General features: G+C 33.6%; 1 protein-coding gene across 2 annotated transcripts in view; it reads left to right on the top strand.

Annotated features, from left to right (window-relative positions):
- The first annotated feature begins 18974 nt into the window (after positions 1-18974).
- Positions 18975-23518, top strand: part of LOC143226082 (malectin) — a 54996-nt gene continuing 50452 nt past the window's right edge. For both annotated transcript variants that reach the window (XM_076456568.1, XM_076456558.1), the window contains exons 1-2: positions 18975-19460; positions 22346-22525. In XM_076456568.1, coding sequence (XP_076312683.1) covers positions 19080-19460; positions 22346-22525 — 561 coding nt within the window. In that variant the 5' untranslated portion in view covers positions 18975-19079. The remainder of the gene's footprint in view (positions 19461-22345; positions 22526-23518) is intronic.

Below are 23518 nucleotides of genomic sequence, written 5' to 3'. Positions count from 1 at the left end.
ACAAAAAAGAAGAAATTTCATTCTTATGACTGCTGGTTGGTGTCTGGGATTCAAATATAATAATTATAAAACAGTCAAGCAGACAAAGTTTATAAGGACTTGTTCTGCAATTTGGTTTCACTTTCAAGATGATATTTTTGGACTCTTTAATCAACAAAGAATTAAACAAGAAGTCTTAAATGTCAAGAAGACAGTAACAGAAATAAAGAGAAAACTCAATCCATGTGTTAACACTAAGAAATAAGTAATTCATTTACTTACTGGTTTCTTGATAACAACCATCTGCTGATCCTCAATTACTTGGGTCATGTTGTCAGATCTAGTATTAGATTCAATTGCTTTAATTATTTTGTAAATTCCTGACAGCATATCTTGATCTAGATTGTGACCATCATCTATTGCTAGTTATAACAAAAGTACAAAGATTTAAGAATTTAAACTAATAAAACATTTGTTCAGCATACTTATGGAATGTTTATTACTATCTTTCATTTCATTTCAACACGTTTGAACAATAAAAGGGTTTATTGTGATTCCAGTATAAAATATGTGTTGTACAATACTAAACTTTCTTTGAGGACTTGGGTTTAAATCATTAGTTGAAGAATAACTACAACAGAAACATATACAGGTTTTTTACAAGTTAAAAAACATTCATATCTTCAATGCTATTTCATGAGCAAAATTAAAGTAAAGATTATACATAGTTTTCAGGAATTAATTATCAGTGTATGATATTTTAAATGTAAGACAGTTTGTTTCTTTTCAATTTCAAACAGTCTTCAAATATTATCTAGACTTTTATGTATTTTTAATGAACTAATTGTCTAAATCTTCATATATCATACAGCCACTTTATAAACTCTAGGATTTCGTTTAGTCAGTTTACAAGAGTGAAGGCTTAAAAAGCTGGTTTATGAAATACCTCCTTGATCAGATAGATGTTTTATTTATTTAAATTTCAGACAGAGAAAGTTGGTATATAAATCACTCAAGAGTTTTCTATTTGATCAGTAGATTATGTAGTTGACAATATTTAAGAAAGGTCAGAAACAACTGCCCCAATATTTTGATTCTTTCTCCACCCCACCCCAAGGCTGTAATAGGATTTTGATGCTTTAACAAGAAAATATACAATTATTCAACTCATTACTTTCATATTATAATTTTTAAAAAAGTGGAATTAAATGGATTTGATAAAACATTAGCAAACAATCATTTATAAATATAATAAAGCAATTTAGTTTGGGAATAACAACATTATGATACAACATTGATCTGTCTTCTTCAGATATTACACAGTTAGTATGACTTCACCAAAAGTAATTATTTTACTATGATAAATCTTTATTTGCCAAATTATATTATAAAATGTGCTTTCTTACTTAAGTTCAAAATTTTGAAAGAGAAGTGAAATGTTGCAGTTATGGAGTTCACATAAATGTCTGTTTTTCTATATAAAAAAAAAGTAACTTATATTCAGTAAACTTATACCTGATTATAATCGTTAAATGTAACACTAATTATCTACTTTAAAACACAGAAGTTGTTGTTTTTGTTCAGTTGAAAAAAATACCATTTAGTCTAGTAGTTAAATTATAAATTTAGATACCAGTTTACAAAACCTCTACACAACTATCTGTTATGAATACTAAACTTACTGGCATCCTAAAATAAGTTTGGAACTTCCAGAGAGCCTCATTAACTTACAACCCAGCCAGATCAAGTTCTTTACAAAACTTCAATAAATGTAGAATATTCAAAATTATTTTCTCTTATTAATGACACTTTTTACTGAATGAATTATAAACAAACATGTAAATTAATAAGTGACCTATTTCAAGTTTATCACCAGATCATTTAACACAGAGGTGAGCAGGTATTTAAATTTTGATGATGACACAGAGTATGCGACTTACACTTAAAAATATAACAGCTTGATACTTTAAATATAATTTTTGGGCCGTTGTGTACAGTTAGTATAAATATGACAAAGATTTTTAGACTCTTCTTTGTGCTGTTTCTAAAAAAAGTGGTTTACAACCTGATAAAGGCCTAGGTAAGAATCAAAAGCTAGCAAAAATACTGAAAAACAAAAAATGTTTGATAAACTCTTTAATTTTAAAACTAATACTTTAGTTTAGAAAGTGAAAAGTATAAAGTGTTATATTATGATATTAGTAAATACTGATTCCTACAGATGCTGATATCTGTGTTGCGTATCGTTTAATACTACAGTGTCCAGCTAGTGGGTAGTGTTATGTGAAGTATTTGTATGTACTGACTCCCCCAGTTGCTAATATCTGTTTTGTGTATTGTTTAATACTACAATGCCCAGCTAGTTGCTAATGTTATGTGAAGTATTGGTAAATACTGATTCCTACAACTGCTGATACCTGCTTTTTCAGAACAGTTTACATTGTTATACATACAGGGGTGTAGATTTTTTACACCCAATGGGGGGGGGATGATTTTTGCAACCACTTATGTGGACTGTTCAATTTACAAATTGATAATCTCTGATTATGTGAACCTGAAAGCTGTAAACATGCAGTCACAGAGTAATCTTGTTGCCACGATACTTCGAGGTTTCCATGTAGGTTTGTATTAGTGAGGTGTTGTGAAGTTTTCAAAATGTTAATAGAATAAAGACAAATGTGTCACAAATTAACTGTCACATGAATTTATTCCTGCACACTGCACAGTATAAAAGATGGCCATTATACTTGACAAGGTTACTAATAACTTTCATCGCATAAATTACGTTTTCAAATATTAATAAAATTAGTAATTACTCTTGATAAGTTTATATCTATTGAAAAACTCTTCATGTTGTTTGATAAAGATAATTAAAATATCTTTGCGAACTCTTGAAAATTACACATAATTATTCATACTTTTCATTAAAGTAAGATTCATTTAGTCCTCTAGTCTACATGTTCCCAAATGTAGACCTCCTTTGTGATGATCTGTTTATGAATTCTTTCATAAGCTCTTCTATATTTATCTTGTCGACCTCATCTCTGTAAGTGTGACAAACTGCCACATGGTTGAGGCAGCACTGAGACATAGTTGACCTTCACAACGTCTTCAACCATCTTAATGCAGAAAAGCTGCGTTCACATTTGCAACTGGATACTGGACATACAAGCAAAATTTTCATCAGAAGAAACACTTCACTAAACATCTGCTGGCTTGGCATCCTTTGCACTTTTCAGAGATACTGCTTTTGTTGTTCCTTTGAACATGGGCAACTGAAACTCGAGCTGTTGTGCAGAGATTTCTGGATAGAAGTTTATAACCGAGTTGTCAATCTTGCCAGATGTGATCATAATCTCAAGTGCCAGATATTGCCTCAAGTCATTGTTGTCTGCATTGAATCTAGTGGTCAGATGTTCTATGACTGTGTCCACAAATTCAAAATATTGGCTTTTGTAGTAATCTCCAGCTCTTGCAGAATGGTGTACTGAGCCATCACCTGTGATTCTTCTGGGGGGGGGGTCTGCGAATGTGTGGTAGTTCAATAGACACCAGATCTAGGGAAGTTACCTTTTTCTCAACTTCATCAAATATTTTGTACTTTTCCTCTGTTTGCAATACCTGCAATTGTTCAACTGTCATTGCAGATACTGCAATCATGCCAGATACTGTCACTGATTTTGCTTGGAATGCACAGTTTAGTTCCTCTAATGCAGCTAATGGATGCTGAGTCATCAACAATCCTAAAACTGTCTTTCCTTTGTCAAATCTGTCCAGCAGATCTCGTGCTTTCACTGCTACATCTGATTTTTCATTTGCTTGTCAGACAAAGAATCAATAATGTCACTGTAGTGATCATTAGCACATGTAACTGCAGATAGGTGGCACAACCAGCGTGTTGGACACAGTGGGCAGATGTATTTAACTGGACCATTGTGGCTGTCTGACGATACAATATTTTCAAAGATTGTCTTGTATATGCCTGACCTCTGAAGCAAGACACCAAGTTCATGTACCCACTAGATAGAATCTCTAACACATTCACAAGCTTCAACTGCATGTTGCATTATTAAATTAGTCTTGTGTGCTCCGTAGTGAAAAAACAAAGCTGATGGTTGCTTCTCTTTTATTTTTGCCTGGCATCCACTGTACGCACCACTCATGTTAGCAGCTCCATCATAAGTTTGTGCTCTTAATCCTGACAGTGGTAAATTGAATCTAGTAAGTACATCAAGTATAGTCGGGGATATTGTTTTACCAGTTATATTGGAAACACTGTGCAAACCAAGAAATCTTTCATGGACGTCAAGGTTCTCATCTAGGTATCGGACACATATTGCTTCCTGTTCGGCACCTATAACATCTTGATTGCCATCAACCATTAATGCAAAGGTTTTACTTTGCTGCACTTTGTGTGCTATGTTCCTCAGTATTTGATGGCTGAACATCTCCATTATTTCATTGTGAGCCTGGGGTGATATGAATGTGGTTTTCTTTGACAAGTAGGCTTTCAGCTCAGGATCTTTCTCTTCCAGGAGCTTCATTAACTGCAAGAAGTTCCCCTCCGTATCAGTATGTCCACATAATACTAAACCTTAATGCAGTAAGAAACGTAAATTTCTGAATATTTTGGCTAGACTTCTTTTGTATTCTCCTGCTGCTTCTTTTTTCCATCATGTAGCTGGACAGTCACTGGAGTTACATCAAGTGAACCTTCTGGAGATATAAAGAATCTGTGCTGAGAGGAGGATTGGTGTTCGTTGAATTTCTATTTTGCCATTTTCCAGTTGCATAAACCAGTGGATATGAAGGTATACTCCACTGGCCTCTCTAATTTCCCTGTAAAAAGGCCTCTATTTTCTGCCTTGGCACAATGAAAGCATATGACTTTTTGAGTCTGATTGTCGAAGTGCAGTCATGGGAACTCATCAAACCACTTGCCCTGGAAGTTGATATTTGGAGATTTTGCCTTCCATCGTGGTATTAGTTGTGCGTCTGGATGATGTGGCTTTTCACACTGTATCTATGGAGTGTCAGACTTTTCATTACTGCACAAACTTGTTTCACAACTATCTGGTGGTTCATGATGTACAATAGTTGCACAAGCATTTTCAGACTCGTCCTCTGATGAACATGGTATTTCCTCTGTATGACAAATTTCTATTCCTTTGCTTGAGGTTGTTAGATTATCTGCATGTGCATTGTCACTTGTAGTACTTGTAACTGGCTTATAGAACTGTCTAATATCGGAAAGTTTCAGACGATTGCTTGTCATAATTGGAATCTGTTTCCCAGATGACTCAACAGGCTGAAATACAGTCTTTATTGAAAAACTCTAACGTACATGTATAACGAACGAAGATAGAACAAAATGGAAGTGGGACTGAACAGTACAACGTATTTAAGTCGAACGCGCGAACCTCACAGTGACTACCGAGCCGACTGACTGCATGGGCATCGCTGGGACAATAATGTGTGATAGGTACAACACAAGTAATTCCAAGTTTCTCAAAAAAATACTTAAACAATCACAAATATATTATATTCTTGTTAAAGCTCATCAAAAGGCAAACACGTTTTGATATAATGTCTATAAGCACTTCTAGTAAATAAAATCACCTAAACAAAAACTAGCAATACAATTCGAGTGGAGGCTTCAGGTCGTTTAAATCGCTCTTTTTGTGTTCTAATTATACAAGAAAATACAATATTTTTACTATGATAAGAGAATATATTGTTCTTTTACCATAAAGCACTAGCACTATATTAGAGGGCGGTGATAATCTGAAATTTCATGGGCCACAAACACAGGTCCAATGAGCCCTGTTCTAAAATCGAGGTTCAGACTAAAGGGAGCGGAGGAGGTGATGTAGAGCGCGTCTGGATCTCAGCGGCCCGAACCTGTCGTTAACCGTACACTAAACGTACATTATGTTCAGCGAATTCGGCAGCTAAGGAGAGTAAGACGTTCGACAATAAAACCGATTAGACATGCATAAGAACAAATGGCGTCGGAAAACCGCACAATATACACATAAGATTGATGCACCTACGAGCTACAAATGGCCTGCCAGATCTAGATCAAAGGAGTTTACGCTTGAGAGTAATATTTTCGAATTTCATGCTCTGTTGTGATGAAAATTTTACTTAATCTTACACTACGTACAAGACGTAGGTAGATTCTGTGATTGTGCTTGCAAGCCTTGCATGTATACTTAGGCCTACTGACTGATACTTACAAAAAAAGCTTAGAAACACGCCTATATTAAAGATGTACATTTCGGCTACTGAAAAAGCCTACATCTAGGCCTAATTATGTAATTCGATTGGTAAGAACACGAGAATCACAAGAACAAACACAATTTGTAGGCCTGTGATGCAAGAAAACAATTCATCAGACCAAACTGTAGGGGGGATAATTGTATGCATCATACCCCCACCTAAAATGAAGGGGAGATGTATACCCCCATATCCCCAGGATCTACGCCCCTGTATACATATGATTAGAACTTTACTTACTCTAACACAGCTGAGTGAAATTATTTTGTAGGTTTCCCAAATACTCCCACGTGTTATGTTTACTGAGTCTTTTCCTTGAGATCAAGAACTGGGCTACAGTCTTGGCTGTTGATTCTAATAAATTGATTTGGATCAGGTAAGAAATCCCAGCTTCTACTTCTCTGTATTAGAGTTTTTCTGAAAGTCTGATACCTGAGTCTGTAGAAAAACTGGACATTACTTTATTAGTTAAGGTACAGTTAGGAACAACAAAACATATTACAAGTGACACACTTTTTCAGTAGTTGGAGACAGCTAAAGAAAAGTACAAAAATATTCTGATTTACGTTCATTAAATTTTCATTAATTGGAAAGGGCAGTAACAAGATACTGCAGTTGAAAGCATGAGAACTATATTGAAACAATTCTGCTATTTTCTTTAAAATTGTTTCAAAATTATCTTCTCGATTAACTGCCCTCTGTAAGTGATAATGGAACAGACCTGAAAAAAATGTAATGTTTAGAAGCTGTATTAATTAATTTTCAGTTTAACCATCTGAATACACACAATGAACTGTTTAATAAAGGTTGTCCTCATTGTTTTCTGAGATGTTACTCAAACGTTTATCATGTATCTGTTCACCGGGTGTCATCAGTTCAACAACTACGAGAGCGTTTCTTTTCTTCCATATTGGGGAATCCTTCACGATATCTTTCGTAATGGATTGTTTAGTCTTTTCACATGCTTCTGAATTATCGTTCAGTGCTGGAGATGGGTTATAACCAAAACTTGGCTCTGTTTAGTTGTAGCTGGTGAACAATAACTGGCTCGATCTTTTAGTGAGGCGTCGAGAAAGTTGCTTTCCACTTCTCATGGAATCAACGAGCTCTTGACACCAAGAGTTCATACAGTATTTTCGAAATGCTCGTTGTATAGATAGAACTGCTCTTCGAGCACAAACACAAATCCTTTCCAATATTTCTACTTGTTTTTAATAGAAGTATTGTGAAAGTTTGCACATAAGAACAAAAACTTAAAATTTTATAGACCTGTCAAGATTTCAACAAAATATGCAGTGACACATAAACACATTCTTATCGTTGCCTAAACCATGTTTTTTTTCAAACTATGCTTCGCCATAATTATCTGGGGCTCTGGGAGGAAATTTTATAATGTTAATATTTTTTCCTAAAACTATAAAACTGAATCAGAATACGCTATACAAAAAAAATAAAAAGGAAAATATATATTTAAAATAACACGTTTATCGCATATTGATCATTTTAATATTTTATTCTACCTATCGCCAGACGATTTTATTTAGCTCAGGGGAAGTTCTCACGATGAAAGTGTGGATGCAATCTCAATTAACTTCGACCGGTTGCTCTCAGATATGGCACCATCTGAAGATCGCATGCGTCATTGGAGATGCAAGGTAACCTAATTTTTTTATATTTTATTTACAAACCTCTTGAAGAGGCCTCATAATCACATATTACATACAAAACAAGTACAAAAATCAAATACACAGTTATATACAATTAAATGCACCTAATACTATCTGTTATTGCTCATATCAAAGGACACACAATAATGTAACAAGGACGAACAAGTTTAGAATAAAATTGGAAAAAAGAATTGACATCATTACGAATAACACACTTGGAATAATCAAAACTTATTTTCTTTCTCAACTGACCCTTATAAAATGGCAACAGATTCAAATGGATATTTTTGGCTAAACAAATTTTCCTAACAGTCAAAATACAATATTTAGCTGATGTAATCAAATATATACACTGTAGGCTGTCATCGTTTCTTAATCCTTCTAGGAAGCCCTGTACAAGAATTTGCCGTTTCTGATTCATTGGTACTGATTTTTGAATGATAAAGGAAATAGTCTCGAAAAACTAACGTCCATAAGGGTTGAACCATTGGACACAGGCAATATAAATGTTTCTTGTTTCAGTGTCTTTACCACAAAGTGCACATAAACCAGTATCATGTTTTTGCATATGAACAAGTCTATTGTTTGTCATTAAAGCATTGTGATAAAATAAATAATCCACATCAGCAAAGATAAAGCCTTTAAATGGGTGATAAGTATATTTATGGTTTTTTCCAGTTAGTATCTCTTAAAATATCTTTCCATGCAATAATTTCTTCAGTAGCAGGGATGGAGTTCTGGTATATTAACTTAATCAGTTTTTTTAACAGGAAGATCATTTAAGTAGATAATATTTTCTCCATCTGAATCACACACCTCAAAAATAAATTTTGTCGTACCTGTAATTGGGGGAATCTCTCTTTCAACCAAGTCTTTCCATTCTTCTGGAATAGCATCATATAACTTTTTTAATACTGTCTGAATTGAACAGGTACCACACTTTCAGATACATCATGACATAACTCGATAATAATTTTTAAGGGAAGCCAATGAGGGACAAATTCGTGAGTGAAGTCCCTTAAGTGAATTATTAGTTGCTAATAAAAGTTTTATTATAGAATGTGCTAAATCCCATAGTGGGAACAAAAACATTGAGAAACAGTGGTTACCGGAAAACAATTTTTGTGTTATTTGGGAAGATTCGACGACAAAACGAGCGTTTTACATTAATACTTCACAATAAAATGTAGGAACATTCATCATGTGTCGTGGCAAAATGTTACAATACCACACCGAGCCCAAGATTTAAATCACCATACTTGCCTAAAAGATGGGCAAAGAGGATAAACAGAGATGGAAATGTATTATAATCTGCTGATCTGAAGAACCATTTTAACCTAAACGCCGCCTTTTTCATCTTGACGTCTGTTAAATTGAGACCACCTTTGTCTTTCGAAGATACCAAAATTTCATAACGCACTTTATATACTCCAACATCTCATATAAACCATAAAATATCATGTTTAATTGTCAGATAAATCCTGTTTTCCATCAGCGAGACCATCAGATAATACCAAATAGTACTGGAAGCTAACGAGTTCACAACCATAACTTTGCCTTTCAATGACAGACTCTGATATCTGCAAGCAACCAATATGCATGTTATTCTCTGACAAACGTGTGTTTTCTTATAGCAAAGCCACATCGGGCTATCTGCTCAGCCCACCGAGGGGAATCGAACCCCTGATTGTAGCGTTGTAAATCCGAAGACATACCGCTGTACTAGCGGGGGGCGTTATTCTCTGACACAATACTTCCCAGTTCAGATCATGCATTTCTCCCGCATTTGTATGGAAATGAATACCTAAAATTTTTAAAGGGCCATTTCCAATAGTCAATTTACCCATTTTTTAATTCCTGGTTATCAGCTAATGAGCCCAACCACATACCTTTACTTTTTTCCCAGTTTACTTTGCTACCAGACGCCCGTTCATAATCGTTACACGTTTCTTGTATGGCAATAAAAGAGTCAACGTCAGATTCTGTTATCTGAGTATCATCAGCATGCATGCATACCAGGGAAGTCGAACAGATATTATTCTATTTGAGAGAAATACCTCGAATTTGCGGGTTATGTACCAAGGCTTCTCTGAAAGGTTCTGCACAGAGAACATACAGTAATCCAGGTAAAGGGCTTACCTGTCTTATCACTCTAGAAATAGTAAATTCCTTTGTCAGATATCCATTACATTTAACGAGACCAGTGATGTTGGTATAACATAATCTTATCCAATTGCAATAATTGGTACCGAATCCCATTCGAGAAATAACTGCAAACATATATGAATGATCAACTCTATCAAATGCTTGCATTTGATCAACAGAGACTAGAATCCCACCCTCACCCTCTGAATCCAAATATTCCATTATAGAACGTAACGTCAGTGGAGTGGTAATGATATCTCTACCAGGAACACAGCATGTTTGATCTGTAGAAACGACATTAGCAATAACACGTGAAGCACAAGGCCAGAACACGGGATAGAATTTTGTACGACAGAGATAGCAAAGTGATTGGTTTCCAGTTTTGTAATCTAGTATTGTCGTCTCCCTTAGGGAGCAAAACTATTAACCCTTTTCTCACAACTGGTAGTAGCTGGTTTTGCGAGTTCAACTTAGCATAATCGTCCACGATAAGAGCCATAAAAATCTGGAAAAGTTCTTTTATGAAGCCATCGAGACCGGGAGATTTACCACTTTTCATTCCTTTCAATGCATTTAATACTTCTTCCGATGAAATGGGAGCTTCGCAATGTTCTCGATCGACGGGAGAAAACTTTTTAGTTAATTTAGACACGAATGTAAACATAAAGTCTCTGTCAATGTCACTGCATTCATACAAGTTGCGGTAATAAGAATATACACGGTTTAAAATATATGTTATAGCTGTACAAGGCACATTATTTTCAGCATACAATTTCCGAATGTATTTTTACTCTGTCTATTATTTTCTGTAAGAAAAAAGTACCGTGTACTCCTTTCTCCCTCTTAAAACCATTTAGCACGTGCCCGAACTGGGGCCCCTTCTATACTGGCTAGCTGTAGATCGTTTATTTGTTCTTCCAAATAATAGGTGTACTTAGGTAGGTAGGTATTCAGTATTTATTGTTACAAAGCCACAAGGCTATCTGTGCCAGACAAGATGTGGTACATTATAGGTATAGGGCAATTAAGGTAAAAAGTAAAATATGTAAAATTCGGAACTGCCAGGAAGACTGAAGCAATAAGTACACCCTTGCTGACAGTCACCTGAAGCTGGCCTTTACAGTCCTGGGTACAGTTCAAAAGAAAAACAATAACTAAAATGTGTAAAATTAAGACTTGCCAAAAAGACTGAAGCAACAAGATCGAATTTGCAGTCAGTCACCTGAAGTTGGCCTTTCCAGTCCTGGGTTCAAGTCAAAATAAAAATTGAAATGTGTAAAAGAAATTATGCTAAAACACTATATAGTCCGATAAAAAAACCTTAAATTAAGTGTAAAAGACCAATGGCTCTTAAAAATGTAAAAACATGAGTGAGATGGGCAGTATCACCTGTAACATGGGCCAAAGTCAAGGGCAAACTCGCCTTACAAATATCTTTAAAATGGTGTCGTCGTTCTAGGTTGTAATGACGGCATGATAATAAAATGTGGATCATAGTGATCTGAGTGCCACATAGACAACACATTGGTGCAGCAGTTCCAGATAAAAGGAAGTGGTTGGTTAAAAAACTGTGACCAATGCGTAGCCTTGCCAAAACAACCTTCTCTCTTCGATCCTTACACAAGCAAGAGGGCCAAAGACAAAGAGAAGGTTTGATTTGAAAAAACTTGTTATTGTGTTGCTCAGTCCAGGTTGCTTGCCATCTGATGTACAGTCTGGATTTGATAACTGGACCATAGTCCATGTATGGAATGGCTACTAGGATGATAGATCTAGAACAGATAGACTTTGCTGCTCTGTCGGCCAGCTCATTCCCACAAATACCAACATGACCTGGTATCTAAAAGGATTTGACGGAGACAGATGAGAAAAAAAGATGGGCCAGTTTGTTTTCGATATTGATGAGAAGAGGGTGGTGACTATCGTGGAATGATTCCAGGGCCAATAGACAGCTGAGTGAGTCCGTATATATTATACAATTTGTATATCGCATTATTTCAATATGATTTAGGTCAAAAGAGATAACATACAATTTGGCAGTGAAAACAGAAACTGCAGAGGGAGTCTGTGTGCCACAATCGAACTGTCACAAACCATGGCTGAGCCCATGAGTCACCCGATTTGGAACCATCTGTATATATAGGAATGGATGGATCATATGAAAGAAGTTCAGCGAAGAAAGAGCGATATTCCAATCGGGTGTATCTGCTTTCCTCAGATGACTCGAAGACAGGTTACAATTTGGGACAGTAATTTGCTATGGTAGAATAGGCTGATTTGAAGAAACTGCAATGTTATTCAAGGATAAATCCAAATCTTCTAATTGTGTCTGGATACGGAGACTAAAAGGAAAAATGGCAGATTTTCTGTTATTAAAAGGTGTGGTTGGAAAACACAACTCCAGGTATGATGCTGTGTTAAGGATCGAAATTTGGAAGCATACATTAGAGACAGTTGCAAACAGCGAATATATATAGGGAGTTCATGAAATTCCACATACAGACTTTGCACAGAAGAAGTACAAAAAGCTCCAATGCAAAGCCGAAACCCATGGTGATGGACAGGATCCAACATTTTTAGTGCTGAGGTTCTGGAAGAACCATAAACCACAGATCCATAGTCAAGCTTGCATCGGACGAGGGCACGATAAATTTTGAGCATGGTGTGTCAATCTGCTCCTCAAGAAGTAGAAGAGAGGACACGGAGAGTGTTTGATGCTTTTAGACATTTGATACGAAGTCGCGTTGTGTGCGATATAAAATTTAATTTACAATCAAATATAAGACCTAGGAACTTTGCCTCAGGGACGGCAGGAAGTACAACATCATCAAAACGGAATTCTGGATCTGGGTGGATTCCCCGTTTGCGGCAAAAATGTATACAAACGGTTTTAGAGAGTGAAAGTTTAAAACCATTTGTTGTGGTCTACTTCAGTATCTGATTGATTGCAGTTTGTAGCTGCCGTTCAATAAACCACGTTTGATGACTGACATGAGATGTAAAAGTCATCAACAAAAAGACTGTTTGCAACGGTAGGGGTAGCTGTTCACTGATAGCATTAATCTTTATAATGAAAAGTGTGACACTCAGAATACAACCCTGAGGAACTCCAAGTTCCTGTGGGAAAAAATGAGAAAGTGTTGAGCGTACATAGACTTGGAATCGGCGCTTCATTAAGAATTGCTGGATGAAAAGGGATAAGTTTCCACGCAATCCATACTAGTAAAGGTTTCGTAAGATCCCATATCTCCATGTCGTATTGTAAGCCTTTTCTAAATAAAAAAACACAGTAACAAGATGTTGTCGCCTTAAAAAGGCTTCTCTGATTGATGTTTCAAGGCAAATTAAGTGGTCTATCGTAGAGCGTTGTCTTTGGAACCCACACTGAGTAGGTGAGAGGAGGTTGTTTGATTTAAGAAACCAAATAAGGCGGGCATTTATTATCCTCTCTAAGATCTTACTGAGACAACTTGTCAAAGCAATGGGATGGTAAGTCAAAGGAATCGTTGGATCCTTCCCAGGTTTCAGAATAGGGAGTATGATAGCTTGTCGCCAAGCATCTAGATAGACGTTTTCCTGCCATATCCGATTAAAGACAGCTTGAAGAATAGTAAGACAGTTCTGGGAGAAGTGGCGTAACATCTTAATCTATATTATCAGGTCCAACTGATATATTGCCAGACCAATGAATAACAAGTTTGAGTTCCATCTGTGTAAGAGAGCGATTGTAGTCATAGGAATGTTCAGTTGAAAAGGAAAGTGGCAGATGCTCCACCTGTGTTTTAATGGCTAAAAAGGAAGGGGATAAGTTTGAAGAGCTAGATACACGAGAGAAGAAGTCCCCAAGAGTATTGGCAATGCTCTGTGCATTTGTAACATCATGGCCATCAAATATTAAGATAGAGAGGGGGGCAGAAATATATCTTCCACTCACCCTCTAGATCTTATCCCATATAACTTTTGTGTTGGTGGTTGAAGAAATGCTGGAGGTGTATTTAATCTAAGATTCCTTCTGGCTTTGATGTTTAATTTGCCGAGAGTGTGCACGGGCTTGCTGAAATGCAATGGGGTTTGAGAGCGTAAGGTATCTTCAAAATTTATTCCAAATACGCTTCTGAGTTTTCCGTGATACAGAACAGGCTGAATTCCACCAAGTGCGGAGATGCTGTAAAGCACATGTCGAGGTTTTAGGGATGCATCGAGTAGCAGCTTGTATAATACTGTTGGTTACTGCTGCTATACAATCATCTATGGATGATTTACATAAGATGGCAGGATCAAGTTCCAAGAGAGTAGTGAAAGAAGGCCAGTTGGCCTGGACCAACTTCCACCGAGATACATGTGTCGGGTGGTACTGATCAAGGCCAATCTCTTTTAAGATGATAAGAAAATGATCACTACCTTGTGGATTAATGTCAACCTCCCAGGAAGCGTGAGTGAGTAGGGAAGGGGAACAGACAGAAAGATCAATAGCTCTAAATGACTGAGAAGGTGCATGAAAATATGTGTAAGAGCCAGTATTGAATAGAACCAGGTTGTGGTTTAGGAGTATATTGCGTACTCTCATATCAATACGGGAGCCACCCCAGAGGGGATTATGTTCATTGAAATCTCCCAAGATTAAAAATGGGGTAGGCAGTTGCTCAATGAGGGTATCGAGGTCTGATTTATTATAATGCATTTCAGGTGTAAGGTATGTCTTCAACGTTCATTGTTTAAGTGTTACATGACTTCTTTATCATACAACTAACTTTATTCTCTTCAAAATTAATTGTTTACATTCTTACCTGGCTTCTTTATTGCAACACTAACATCATTATATATTTTGTTACATGGCTTCTTGATTATGCAACCAACTTTTGATATTCATTGATCATTGTTTAATTGTTACATGGCTTCTTTATTTTACAAGTAACATTATACTTTTCAGTGTTCATTGTTTAATTGGTAAATGGTTTCTTTCTTATACAACGTACTTTATTCTTGACAATATTCATTGCTTATAGCGTAACGTGGCTTCTTTATTATACAACTAACTTTATTTTTATAATATTCATTACTCATATTGTTACATGGCTTCTTTATTATAAAACTAACTTTATTCCCTTCAAAATGCATTGTTTACATAGTTACCTGGCTTCTTTATTGCAACACTAACATCATTCTCTACAACATTTATGGTTTATATTGTTACATGGCTTCTTTATTTTATATCTACCTTTTTCTATTAAACATTGATTGTTTATATTGTTACATGGCATCTTTATTATACGATTAAATTTATTCTCTTCAAAACTTATCATTTAATTGGTACATGGCTTCTTTTTTATACAATTAACTTTTCAATATTCATTGTTTATAGGGTTACGTGTCTTCTTCATTATACAAATAACCCTTTCTATTCAACATTCATTAATTATATTGTGACATGGCTTTTTTATTATACAAGTAACTTTATACTTTTCATTATTCATTGTTTATATGGTTACATGGCTTCTTTATTGCAACACTAACATCATTCTCTACAACGTTCATTGTTTATATTTTGCATGGCTTCTTTATGATAAAAGTACGTTTTTTTATTCATCTTTGATTGTGTATATTGTTACGTGGCTTCTTTTGTATACAAGAAACTTTTCAATATTTATTTTTATAAGGTTACAATGCTTCTTTATTATACAACTAACTATTTTTATTCAACATTCATTGTTTATGTTGTACATGGCTTCTTTATTATACAACTAACTTTATTTCCTTCAAAATTCATTGGTTACATTGTTACCTGGCTTCTTTATTTCACAACTAACTTTTTTCTATTCAACATTGATTGTTTGTATTGTTACATGCTTCTTTATTATACGATTAAGTTTATACTCTTCGAGATTTATCATTTAATTGGTACATGACTTCTTTATTACACAAGTAAATTTATACTTTTCATTATTCATTGTTTATAGTGTTACATGACTTGTTTATTATACGAATAAGTTTATTGTCTATAACGTTCATTATATTCAAGCCATTTATATGGCTTGTTTATAATAGAATCAAAATTTTATATTCATCCTTCATTGTTTAATTGGTACATGGCTTCTTTCTTATTAAAGTAACTATTCTTCTCAATATTCATTGTTCATATTATTACATGGCTTCTTTATTATGGAACCAACTCTTTATATTTACTGTTCATTCTTTATATTCTTACAAAGCTTCTTTAGTATAAACTATCTTTTTCTATTCAACATTGATTGTTTATATTGTTACATGGCTTCTTTATTTTACAACTAACTTTTTCCTATTAAGCATTGATTGTTTGTATTATTACATGGCTTCCTTATTATAGAACTGATTTTTTTAATGTACATTGATTGTTTATATTGTTACATTACCTCCTTATTAAATAACTAAGTTTCTTCCCTTGAACATTCATACTTTACATTGTTACATGGCTTATTTTTTGTATAATTAACATTATTGTCCACAAATTTCATATTTTTATTTTTCCGTGGCTTGTTTATTATACAACAGAATTTATTCTTTACAACATACATTGTTTATATTGGCTTCTTTATTACACAACTAACTATATTATCTTCAACTTCATTGTTTATAGGGTTACATGGCTTCTTTAATACACAACTAACTCTTTCTCTTCAACATTCATTGTTTATATTGTTCATGGCCTCTTTATTATACAACTAATTTTATTCCTTTTAAAAATTGATTGTTTACATTGTTACCTGGCGTCTTTATTGCAACACTAACATCATTCTATTCAACATTCATTGTTTATGTTGTTACATAGCTTCTTTATTTTACAACTATTTTTTTCTTTTCAACTTTTTATATTCGCCGTACATTGTTTAATTATTACATAGGTTCTTTTCTGTACAATAAACTTTTCAATATTTATTGTTTCTATGGTTACATGTCTTCTTGATTATACAAATAACCCTTTCTATTCAACGTTGATTATTTATATTGTACATGGCTTCTCTATTATAAAAGAAGAATAAAGTTACTTGTTTGAGAAAGAAGCCATGTGCCAATTAAACAATGAAGGAAGAATTTAAAAAGTTGTTTCTGTAATAAAGAAGCCAGGTCACAATATAAGCAATGAATATTGAGAAGAATAAACTTCCTTGAATAATAAAGAAGCCAAGTAACAATTAAATGATAATTTTTAAAGAGAATATAATAAAGAAGCCAAGTAACAATATAAACAATCAATGTCGAAAAGAATAAAGTTATTTGTGTAATAAAGAAGCCATGTAAGAATTAAAGAATGAAAGGTGAATATAAAAAGTTGGTTCTATAATAAAGAAACCACGTAATAATATATATAATGAAAATTAAAGAGAATAGACTTAGTCGTATAATGAAGAAGCCACCTTATGTTCACCTTTCATTATTTATTTTTTACATGGCTTCTTTATTACACAAGTAAGTTTATTCTCTTCAAAATTTATCGTTTAATTGATACATGGCCTCTTTATTATACAAGTAAGTTTATTCTTCTCAATATTCATTGCTTATATTGTGACCTGGCTTCTCTAAAAAAATACCTTTTTCCATTCATCATTGATTTTTATATTGTTACATGGATTATTATAGAACCAACTTTTTATGTTCATCCTTTATTGTTTAATTGGAACATGGCTTCTTTCGTATAAAAGTAATTTTATTCTTGTGAATATATATTGTTACATGGCTTCTTTATTACACAACTAACTTTATTCCTTTCAAAATTCATTGTTTATATTCTTACATGACTTCTTTACTTTACAACTATTTTCTATTCATCATTGGTTGTTTATATTATTACATGGCTTCCTTATTATACGAATAAATTTATTTTTTCAAAATTTATCATTTAATTGGTGCACGGCTTCTTTATTATACAAGTGAGTTTATTCTTCTCAATATTCATTTTTTATATTGTTACATGGTTTCTTCATTATGTAATTAACTTTTTATATTCATCATTCATTGTTTAATTGTTACATGGCTTATACGACTAAGTTTATTCTCTTTAACGTTCATTTTATGTAGTTTAACATAACTTCTTTATTATAGAACCAACTTTTTATATTCACCATTCAATTCTCACATGACTTGTTTAATACACATGTAACTTTATTCTTTTCAACATTCATTGCTTATATTGTTACATGGCTTCTTTATTTTACAATTAACTTTTTCTATTCAACATTGATTGTTTATACTTTTTTTTTTGAATTTCACACAAAGCTACTCGAGGGCTATCTGTGCTAGCCGTCCCTAATTTAGCAGTGTAAGACTAGAGGGAAGGCAGCTGGTCATCACCACCCACCGCCAACTCTTGGGCTACTCGTTTACCAACGAATAGCGGGATTGACCGTTACATTATAACGCCCCCACGGCTGAAAGGGCGAACATGTTTGGCGCAACGAGGATGCGAACCCGCGACCTTCAGATTACGAGTCGCACGCCTTAACGCGCTTGGCCATGCCGGGCCACCTCTAACATTAGAGTAGTACGGTTAGTGTAGTATTTCCGTTTGAACGTCATTTGTAAATGAGCCATACAAATTCCAAAGAGCAAAAACTTGTAAGAAAAGTTAAAATAAAAAAGAATTCGTTATCTCTAAGTGTACTGGTTGATCAATTATTTTCACCAGATGATCTATGAGAATGCCAAACGAGATAAAACGTCAGAATTGCAGGTATTCTTGACTTCTATTACGTTTGGAAATCAAATCCTAGATAAGATATAAATATACATATAATGGTGATATACATATGTTTACGGATTTAAAAAGAAAGTAGAATTGCTACGCTTTAAATTTGTTTTTAAATAACTTTTTCATATGCATGGTGTTAATTTTGTATATTTATTTGAAAAATTATCCACGTTAGATGGCAGTATTATACTTCTGTATCCGTAACGTGTAAGTTTATGAAACGAGAAATATTTGTAATTAAATTTGCAGGGGAAAAAGGTTGGACTTACTTTTGTTAGAAAACTTTCATGATGAAATTTGTGATTATATTTCAAAGCTTATACTTACAGTTGATGGTGACTAGTATAATAATTGCAGTCATAGTTTTTTGTGATGCAGCCTTTGGAGTTGGAGATGTAATTTATGCTATTAACGCCGGAGGAGAAGCCCACATTGATTCGCATGGCGTACACTACCGCAGGGATCCACTTCATGGTAAAATTGGTACAGCCTCAGATTTTGGAAAACAGCTTATCATTGGGAGAGTTGCACGTTCGGACCAAATACTGTATCAGACAGAAAGATACCATCATGCAACATTTGGTTATGAAATACCTGTGAACAAAGATGGGGACTATGTTTTGGTGTTGAAGTTTTCAGAAGTGTATTTCTCTTCACCAGGCATGAAGGTGCTCTAAAGCAATTTGTACACCATTTGACATTAAGTAATGTTAGAAAAAACGCTGCATATGTTTATTGGACGAGAGTTTTATTGTTTAAAGTTAGATTTGTTTATTGACACAGTGAAACTTCATCATGTGGGTGTTTTAATACTAGTGCTACCACTACTGCAGTACTAATAGTCGTATGTAGTACTAAAATAATTGTGTTCACTGTACTGATAAAACTAATTGAAAGTGTTTTCCTGTTGAAAGTAATTTTGATACCATATATTTTTCAAGTGTGTCAATTGGTTTTATATATATATCAATATACATATGTAGTTGTATTTATAAATTAAGGACAACAGTGGTCCTTTTATTCATTCCAGACCATCCAACCCACTATACTCTCAAGTGAAAATAAGTCAATAAAAGCCTGCCTTTATCAGTCCCATTTTTCAAGCTTTCCCTTAAACTCCATCTGAAGACAACTTATTCCAAAGGTCAACCACCTTATTAGAAAAATAAAACTGTTTTAACAGGTTGATTTCTATTCTGCTAAAGCTTACACTTGTGTCTCCTAGTTTTACCATTAAATGAGAGAAAACGATGATGCATAAACATTGTCAGTGTCTTTAACAATCATGAACATCAAAATTAGATATCTTCTACCCCTTCATTTTTCAACAGAGAGAAATCAGTTTAAAGGTCTTGACCAACTTTATATGACTATTCCTCAATACCAGGTGTCATCCTAGTATCCCTTCTCTGAATCTTTACTAAGAATTCAAAGATCTTCCTAAGGTTAGGCATCAAAGACTGAACACACATTCCAAATGTGGCCGATCTAGTGACCCATGCAATGAAATTATATCCTAATACTAGAAGGCTTAATAGTATTGTATTCAGTATTTCTGTATCTACAACCGTAAATCATGCTTGCCCTTTCACCAGCAACAACACGTTACTAGGATGGTTTAAGAAAGTGATCACCTAGAACACCAATGTGTTTTTCTTCCATAACACTGTTAAGATTATTTCCATCAAAATTATAATTAAAACTGTGATCTTCCACATCTGCCATTTATTTGTTTAGCCCAATAAATAATCCATATTCTTTTGTGAAGCAGCACCATCCTTTTTACAGCCAGCAGCACCTAAAGTTATCAGGAAGTTTAAATGATCAATTGGCCATTCCCTTATCTTTGCCATTGATGTAAATCAAAAGAGGAAAAGTTCTAATGCTGAACTTTGAAGTTTTCCACATAAACATTAATTCTGTTTGACTGAACTCCATTTATAACAACTCTACTTTTTTTTTTACCTATCTAGTTTTCTATCTTACAGATACAACTTTTTTAACAAGCATTTTATATGGCACCTTGGTAAATGCCTCCTGAAAATCTATCCTCGTCAATATAAACAGCATCCTTTTCAAAGATTGTCAAGATTTTTCTTTAATGAAACCATGCTGATTATCCAACAAAATTTTAAACTTTGTTAAATAACTTAGTAAAGCATTTTTTTTATCAGATTTTTGAAAACTTCTTACTGGTGATGTAACACTAATAAGCTTGTAATTGCTAAAACAGATGTTATCACCTTTGAAAAGAAAAGAAAAAAAATTAGCCAACTTTCATCCTACTAAAACGTGCCTACTATTTACACATCCAAACCTTATTCTTGAGTAAATATGATTTTGGCCCAAGAGCTTTATCATTCTTCCAGTTTTCTTAAATTAATGTGATCTTCTTCAATATTATTTTCATGTAGCAATTGTTCAGAATGGGAATTAAAAATTAGAATTTAATAGCCAGGCCATATTATAATCTTCGTATATTAATTATCCTCTCCGTATCATCCCTCAAAGAACTTACTCCTGCCTTAATATTTTGCTTGCTCTCAATGTATTTGAGGACATTGTTTATTTTTACATTTTTAGCTAACCTTTTGTTATACAATTTTTCAAGTTCCTAACTTGAACAACTCTTGTGGTATTCTATAGTCCCCCAAATCTTTTGTCATTGGGAGTGAATTTATACATCTTACATTCATAATGCCTTTTTATATATGTATATACCCACTGTGAGTCAATTTATTTTTGTTTACTTGTCTTAAGCCTAATTAATCCTTATTTTATGTTGTGGTTATTAAAGGCATTTCAGATTACAAGAAAGGGCAAGTGTTACATGTCTATATTTGTGATTCCAGGCTTGTTGTAACCTACCTTCGGTTGGATAATGTTAGATGAACCTTCAATAATTAATTACACCTATTTAATTGGCTTAGGAGTTAAGAAAATAATCAATTTTGGAAGTTAAATACTTTGTAATCTGTTATTTATCTCTCACATTCATTTTTCTTCTCCCATCCATCATAGTTTTTGAAAGATTTGTTACTACTATGAACAAATTAATTATTGGTAATATCTTATGACATAATTGACTTATTGCTTATTACATGTTAACAGTACAAATACAGTAGGAAAAGTACTAAGAATTGAGAAAAATGGTAATGGCTGAGAAACTTTCAAAAATCTTGTTTCTTTTCCTTTAATATGTGAGCAGAATAAAGCATCTGTTTTGAAAAAAGTGTGTAATAAAATGTAATATCTATTAGTAATTATAAAATATATTTTAACTAATACCTTTAAAATGTAACTAAACTTGATAACATAAAATAATCAAATTATAAGCTTTCAGGCTTGAAAGTTAATTTTTACTGTTCAAGTGGTAAGGTAGTTTTTTTTGTTTTTTGTACAAGCATGTTAACAAACACTGAAAGTATTGTAAAATATACCACAAGATTTTTACCTGAATGTTTTGTTGCTTTTCAGATTAGAAGTTATTACTATAACCTAATTTATTTGCAGAAGTTATTTCAGTTTTATTTTTATTTTCTTCTTTATTTAGGTCTTTGACGTTGTTCTCAACGGTGTTCACACAGTTGTATCAGAGTTGGATATTTTTTCAAAAGTTGGAAAAGGAGTAGCACATGATGAGTACATTCCTTTTAAAGTAAAAGGAAATAAAATTATTGTAAATAGTGAGGAGTCTGCTCATGATGGAAAAATTAAGATTGAATTTGTAAAGGTATGTATACATATTTTCTGGAGTATTATTTAAAATAATAACATTGAAGGTTTTCTATACTGCTTATTAAACTTTTTTCATTAGTTTAACTTTCATGTTTACTTAAGGTAGGTAGAGTCTTGAAACATCATCCTTATTTAGTGTAGGTGATAAACAACTTAAAGTATTTTCATATAAATGGGTTTAAATAACAAATATCTAACATCCATTATTTATTTTTGACATTAGTTTTTGACCGTCTGTTAGTCATCATCAGGCTTAATGATGACTCCTGAACATGGTTAAAACCTAGCTCCAGTAGACCAAAAGTTGTATGTAAGAAATCAGTTTGGTCTAAACCCATTTTAACTTCAAGTATGGCCATTAAATAGTTGCATATGTTACATAAGTATGTATAGAACTAAAAATATTGGATGTACCACCATTAGATGTTTTATTGCCCAAATAAATTTAAACTATTTTGCTTTTTATGGTCTTAAAGTTAATTTGATATTTTCTGTTCAGATTCAATAGAGAATTTCTCTTTACTCTTGAAGTTTTAAGTGGGTTATTGTAAGTTTCTCATTCTGCTCAGTCTTTACTTAGTCCCACAATGAGTATTTAACAATGGAAATGGTACACATTATTGGCAATGGTTCTACTGAAAGACGGTTGAATCAACTTCAACTAGAAATGCCAACCATAACTCATTTTTACACCTGGCTCTGTAACAAAGATTTTGCATATTCCACAGTCACCTTAAGTAAGACAGCCTTATCAAATACCTTTAGATACTTAAGATGAAAATTATTTGAGTCCCCAGTACTCTTTAACTTTTTTACATCATTTCAGGTCCTTTGTCCCAGACAATCATTTTTGTTATCTAAGTGGTATATTAAGGTAGTATTACATGCCCTTTCTTAACATCTGTTTTGAGACTTTATCCTCACAAACCATGTATCACCTTTCCCTGAATGTTTAATTTTTGTTGCTGGTGGTCTATGGATGTTACTG

Source organism: Tachypleus tridentatus, chromosome 1 (genome assembly GCF_004210375.1).
Source record: "Tachypleus tridentatus isolate NWPU-2018 chromosome 1, ASM421037v1, whole genome shotgun sequence".
NCBI lineage: Eukaryota > Metazoa > Arthropoda > Merostomata > Xiphosura > Limulidae > Tachypleus > Tachypleus tridentatus.
Note: the sequence above shows the minus strand (reverse complement) of the source record. Positions and strands in the feature narration are given on the sequence as shown.